The sequence below is a fragment of the Egretta garzetta genome, unplaced genomic scaffold, assembly GCF_000687185.1.
Source record: "Egretta garzetta isolate BGI_Z169 unplaced genomic scaffold, ASM68718v1 scaffold75, whole genome shotgun sequence".
Classification (NCBI taxonomy): domain Eukaryota; kingdom Metazoa; phylum Chordata; class Aves; order Pelecaniformes; family Ardeidae; genus Egretta; species Egretta garzetta.
The window spans coordinates 136479-142794 of record NW_009259589.1 but is presented as its reverse complement, the minus strand read 5'-3'; the positions used below and the strand labels follow the sequence as shown (position 1 = coordinate 142794).

The 6316-nt window shown below is 57.6% G+C and overlaps 1 protein-coding gene across 4 annotated transcripts in view; it reads left to right on the top strand.

The window, feature by feature from the left end:
- IPO13 (importin 13) overlaps window positions 1-6316 on the top strand; it is a 25794-nt gene that overhangs the window by 12961 nt on the left and 6517 nt on the right. For 3 of the 4 annotated variants that reach the window (XM_035893535.1, XM_035893534.1, XM_009637969.2), the window contains 6 exons: window positions 104-238; window positions 463-606; window positions 1023-1103; window positions 1686-1823; window positions 1923-2019; window positions 3897-3949. In XM_035893535.1, the coding sequence (XP_035749428.1) occupies window positions 104-238; window positions 463-606; window positions 1023-1103; window positions 1686-1823; window positions 1923-2019; window positions 3897-3949 (648 nt within the window). The remainder of the gene's footprint in view (window positions 1-103; window positions 239-462; window positions 607-1022; window positions 1104-1685; window positions 1824-1922; window positions 2020-3896; window positions 3950-6316) is intronic. The other variant, XM_035893536.1, reaches the window with a different exon arrangement.

Below are 6316 nucleotides of genomic sequence, written 5' to 3'. Positions count from 1 at the left end.
GCTGTGCTGGCTGGGCTCCTGGCAGCTGCCTTAGCTAGCATGTGTGCGGCAGGGCTGCAGGCTGGGCAGTGACCTGCCCTGTTGTGTCTCCTCTCTGTCCCAGCAAAGCCAGTGCATGTGGTTGATGCAGGCCCTCGGCTTCCTGCTCTCTGCACTGCAAGTGGAGGAGATCCTGAAGAACCTGCACTCCCTGATCACGCCCTACATCCAGCAGCTGGAAAAGCTGGCTGACGAAACGGTGAGTGCCCTCATGCCACCGCCATCCAGAAGTGGCTTCTCCCACTGGCTGTAGCCCTGGGGCTGCTGTCTTGAAGCAGCGCTCGTGCACGTGGGCTTAAGAGAGTGCAGGGAACACCTCTCTGGCACTTCGCCTCTACAGTGCTGATTCCTCTACATCCCAAAGGCATGCAGGTGATGAGCAATGTGGTCTATGTCACACTTCGGCTTTATTTTCTCTGGCAGCCCAATCCCTCCAACAAGCTGGCCATCATCCACATCCTGGGCCTGCTCTCCAACTTGTTCACCACCCTAGACATCAGCCACCATGATGATGACCACGAAAGCACCGAGGTCAAGAAGCTGCCAGTGCAACAAGGACCCAACCCAGTGAGTATGGCAGTAGCTTGATGCTCTTTGCCACAGCCTGTCCAAAGCCTCGCTATTCAAGGCTGGTGCCAGGAGAGGAGGGTTAAGGGGGAATACAGTGTGTACCATGAAGAGGGTAGTGCTGGTGCATTTCAGCTAAAATAAGTCCTTCAGCTCATCCCCCTGCTCCTGAGGTGGGCAGAGGTGACCTGCAGGATCCCTCTTGGCTGGGTGCTGCCCTGGAGGACAGCCCGGGCGCTGCCTGCCAGGTACGAGCTGTGCCGGGCTGCTTCAGCAGGGAAGAAAGCTGCCTGGCTTCAGAGGGTGGAGGAGGCACTGGTGCCTGAAGGTTTGAGTCCAGGCAGTGCTTAGTCTTGAATCTCGCCTCTCCGGTGCCATGGGGGCCAATTCTCTTCAGTCCCTCTCGTTCCTTACAGGTGGTGGTGGTTCTGCAGCAAGTCTTCCAGCTCATACAGAAGGTTCTCAGCAAGTGGCTGAATGATGCCCAGGTGGTGGAGGTAACCAGGCTCCTCCTGTGTACTGCCTGCAGCTCTGGCCTTGCTGACCTCAACTGGGGACAGCAAAGGACAGGCTCCGGGTGATGCCCTGTGAGAGGGATGTCTTGCTGGGTTGTCTGGACCAGTGCTGCTTGCTGTCACCAGCAGCGTCTGGCCATCCTTGTCTGTCTTGTGCCCCCATCAGCTCTGCTGCTCAGTTACAGAGGCCCTGCCATGAGCAGGGACATGGGAGATGGGGGTCTACCATGTTCCTTAAGGCGATAGCTCTGCTCTGACCCAGTCCTGTGTCATCTGGGGTTTCTCCAGTTCACTCAGTGCAGTAATGCCCAGGTGCAGCATCCCACCAGCTGCTCTTCACCCTGGCCCCTGGGGAGCATTCCAGCTGCAGTGGGAAGGCTGTTTCCCAGTCTCTGGGCACATCCTGTGCTGCAGGGCACCAGTACCAGGTCTGAGCCGTCTGCCTGGCTGGTCCCTGTGCCTATTGCCAGCTCTTCCCTCCCTTGGGACCCATCCGTCAAGCCCTACACCCCCAGGAGAGGTCTCCAGATGCCCATTGCTCATGCCGTCCCTATTCTCCTGCAGTCCGTCTGTGCCATTTTTGAGAAGTCTGTGAAGACCCTCCTGGATGATTTCGCCCCCATGGTGCCTCAGCTGTGTGAGATGCTGGGGCAGATGTACAGCACCATCCCCCAGGCCTCCGCCATTGACCTCACCCGGCAGGTACGGAGCTATGCTCAGGGCTGGGGCTGCCGCTCCCCAGGGCGGCCGGGGGCACGCAGGGCCAGCAGCAGCGTCAGTCCTTCTCTCTCTCTCTTGCAGCTGGTTCACATCTTTGCCCACGAGCCTGCCCACTTCCCTCCCATCAAGGCCCTCTTCTTGCTCGTTACCTCAGTCACGCTGACCCTCTTCCAGCAAGGTACGTGGGATTAACACCCTTCTTGGCGCTGGGGCTGTTGTCAGGCTGTTGCATGCATGGAGTCTGGAGGCGTCTTACCAGGAATGGCTGTTTTCACTCCTAGCTAAGCTAATGGGGCCATCTCTGATTCTTGGACTCATCCCAACCCCTGGAAGGTGGGTACCTTCCCTGCAGGGCAGGAGAAGCAGGAAAGCCCCAGGTGACACTCTGGACTGCTGTGACAGCCCCGCTTCTGCAGCAGGGCTGGGCGTTGCGTGCTGCAAGGGTCGAGCTGGAGCTCCAGTCCCACTTGGCAGGGAGGCTGTGCTCCCTGGAAGATCCCAGGGCTCCTCCCGGGGCCAGTGGTTCTCCTAGTGGCCAGGAATCAAGCCCTCGCACGAGCAGGGGGATGTGTGTGTGAATATCTGGGAAAGGACCTTTTCAGAATCACTGCTGGCCACTGAGTCACTGCTGTGATGCTGAGGATGCTGGCATCCTCCCGCAGGGCAGGGGCTGCTCTTTGGCTCGCTGCCTGCACTACAAAAAGCGAATGGGGTTAGGACAGGCCCCCCCCATGGCTCCACTCAGCCGCTTGGTGACTTGCCCTGTGATGGGGAGAAATGTACCTTGGAGCTGCTGGCTCTGGTCCTTCAGCAGCTCTGCTTATCGTCCCCAAGGGGTCTTGTCCTTTGCTCACAGCCAGGTGCTGGGTAGGGTGATGCCTCCCCCCAGTACAAGGCTCAGAGCTCTCTAGAGAGAGGTGGGGGAGGCGTGAGGACCCCTGCTTCATCATCATGCCACCGTCCGAGCAAATCCCGCTGTGCTGAGGTGTCACTGGGGTCAGTGGCAAGCAAGCCGGGCTTACCCGGAGATCAAGTCCCCGCTTCTGCCAGTGGCGTGTGGATGCGTGTACGCTGAAACCCTCTTGGCTCGGCACCTGGGGAGGCGGCGATGCCTCTGGGCAGCAGCAGGCATGTCTGCAGGAGGAGAGGGGAGGGGACAGAGCCCGAGCTGTGCCAACGCTTGGACGCAAGCTTTGCTCTGGCCATCCAGCTCGCTGTGTGCCCAGGACTGTGTTCCCACCCACCCCGTGGGTCCCTCTGGTGGGCATCCAGCCCTGAGCAGGGCAAGCCCCTTCTGCTGAGCCCATGCGTGGCAGGAGAGGGGGGGGATGCCTGACCCCCCAGGGGCCGAGATGTGTCTGTGCACAGAGTCAGATGCCAAGGTAGGGTGAGTGGTGCTGGCATGGAGATCTCTGGGCACTGTGCTGCTCTCTCCCAGGAGGATGCTGGAGGAGATTTCCAGGAGGGTCCTGGACTCAGGGTCTTGGAGAGCATCTGGGAATGGGGTGGGAGGGCGACTGTGCCAGGGGCTCCTGAGCAGCTGGTGCTGGTGACAAGCATGTGCACGCCTGAGCCCGGCCGGGCCTGTCAAGCGTTTGCTGAGGTGTTGTCGTTCACTTGCAGTTATCTTCCAGGACCAAACGTTGCTCTGAAGACACCCGCTCAGTCCCCACAGTGCAAAAGCTCTAATTCTCCTTGTGGAGATGGTGCCCAGCTAGCCCCTGCTCCTCCTCCTCCTCTTCCTCCCCAAGGACATGAAGATCTCCTCCTTGGCTCTGCAGTGCCCAGGTGCTAGCTGGAGACCCTGGGGCTTCAGACCCTTTCCTTTGCAGTTTCTTTCTGTTCTTGGGTTCTCCAAGTTTCATGATTTTTTGTATGTTTTGTTTCTTTAACTTGCTTCAAGCTGCTCATGTTGCCCATCCCCTTCCCCACACACCCCTCCTCCCTTACACTCCTGTTTTCACTTGTAAATTCTTTCTGTATCACATAACTATATGATGTTGAGTTGCTGTTTGTATGATTTTTCTCTTAAGTTACATCTTTATTATATTTTAGGGCCCAGGGATCATCCTGATATTGTTGATTCATTTATGCAACTCCTGGCACAGGTGTGTTTTAGTTTCTTATTCATTCACTTTCTGTTCTCTCTCTTTCTCTTTTTAATTCAATTTAAACCTATTTTTAGCTTTCTGTTGACAACGTTTTTTTCCTTTTAGTTGAATATCGAGTTTCTCCATCTGTTTCCGTGGAAGTTGAAAACAAAACATTCTCCTTTAGTTCTGGGTTCACACCATCCCCAGGGCAGTGCCCTCCTCTGCAGGGCAGCCTCCAGCTGCCACCCCCTCGCCTTGCCGAAGCCGGCGCGGGGCGCTTGGGGCTGCTGCCGCAGTCACCCTCGGGTGACAAATTAGAGCATTAAGTGGATGTTTTCCAACCCATTTACCTGCCCTGTGACGGGTCCTCCGGAGCATGGATGGGCTGAGCTGGCTGCCTTGCCCGGGGCCGGTGGGAGGAAGCCCCTGCCCATGGTAGCAGGCAGCTTGCCAGGGTTTGGCTCTGAGCAACGTGCTTGTGGTGGCGTCTGGACCTGCCAGGGTGCTGTGCTGCCTCCCACCCCGGCAGCCTCTCGGGGTGGTGGCAGCTCCTTCGCCTGCAGCCTGGGAGTGCTTTTGTGCCACTGGGTTGGTGGCACGCAGGGACAGTTTGTGTTGCTGTGGCTGTGGGCTGGCTCATGTGGCTCTCGTGTCCGCCACTGGCAGCGGGCAGGCGGGGCGGGTGCTATGCTCTGTGTGTATATACACCCGTTGGGAGCAGCGGGAGCCCAACATGCTCCTCAGCCCACCGTGGCCCTTGAGGGAGAAGCCCTCGGGTCCTCGATGCACTCAACGCCCCCGTTGGAGACACATCCCCTGGCACCTACCCAGAGGGTGGCTCGGTGGCAAGAAGGGGCTGGCAAAGTCTCTTTCTGCTTAATTTCTATAATGATGAGACCTCTGACCATGCGTGCTGGCCCAGGAGGTGTGCAGGGCCACCCGCCGAGGCAGCTGCCAGAGCTGTGGCTGTCCTGCCCTTGCCGGCAGCCCGGGAAGGGTGCCTGGCATGTCGGGGTGCTAAGCCATCAGCCTCCTCCGATGGCAGCTCAGCCCTCACGTGGGTCTTGCGGGATGGAGCAGGCGAGGGGACCTCACCTCACCCCTCCGGGCAGGGTCTGCTCTTCACGGGTCTCACCTTGATGCCCAGATTCCGCTGAGACCCATCGCATCCTGCAAGCTGTGTCACAGTGGCTTTCTTTCCCTGCTTTTCCTCTTGAAAGAGCCATCAGCCTCCTCCGATGGCAGCTCAGCCCTCACGTGGGTCTTGCGGGATGGAGCAGGCGAGGGGACCTCACCTCACCCCTCCGGGCAGGGTCTGCTCTTCACGGGTCTCACCTTGATGCCCAGATTCCGCTGAGACCCATCGCATCCTGCAAGCTGTGTCACAGTGGCTTTCTTTCCTTGCTTTTCCTCTTGAAAAACTTAAGGTAATCAAGGTTATCGCAAAGTGTTCACAGCTTTTGCAGATGCCAGTTTTGGAAGCTGTGACCTTTTAACAAGGGTTTTGAACATGCTGTGAGAATTGGTGAATGGGGTCTGTGTGTGAAGTTCATGGAGATGTCCTCCCCAGCCACTCGGCGCTGGCAGGACTTCTGCTCAAGCACTATGCCCAGTTTGGGGCACAACATTTCTGTAGATAAGAGACCAGAGAGCACAGAGAAAAGCGTCTGGGAAGATGACCACCTTGTACGTGTGGTGAGGAGGAAAGGCTGATGGGAGCCTAAGGAGCTTCATGAGTCTTGGGGTGTTTAAAAGGTCATGTCCCAGTCGTAGGTAAAAACTCATGTTCTGTTTTTCTTGAGTGGGACAAACAGTCGTGGGAGGAAATAATGGAAAAGGATCCAGGTTAGGCAGTAGGAGATCTTTCTAACAGCATGGGAAAGCACTGGAAGCTCACACGTGGAGCTGCTATTGCTTGGAGGGCTTGAAAGGACCCAACAAGCTTGTTGCTCCGGGAGGGCAGGTAGAGGTGGTCCTGCCGGAGGGGTGGGGGATTAGGTGACCCTGAGAGACTCTTCCAAGGCTATTTGTTGTTCCTTTGGAAAGTGCTGAGTTTTTCTCTGGTTTGGGGTCCTTCTCTGTGTCTGGACATGGCACATTTGTGCTCTCTTGAAGAGAAAAGTGCAGCTGTGCTGTACTTCCATGGGGTGTGCTGTCAGAGCAAACACCACCCATCCCGGCTGCTGGGAAGCTGTTGCATGCTGCCCTCATGGGCAGGATCTGCAGGCAACACTGGGGCAGTGTGCTGGCAGCCAGCCTGGTCCCTGGCATGCTGGTCTCTGGACGGCCCACGTCCTTTGGAGGTCCTGTTACAGGAGCAGCTCAAAGGCTCCTACCTCCATGGCTGCTCCCCCATGGATCACCGCGAGGGGCCTGATGTGG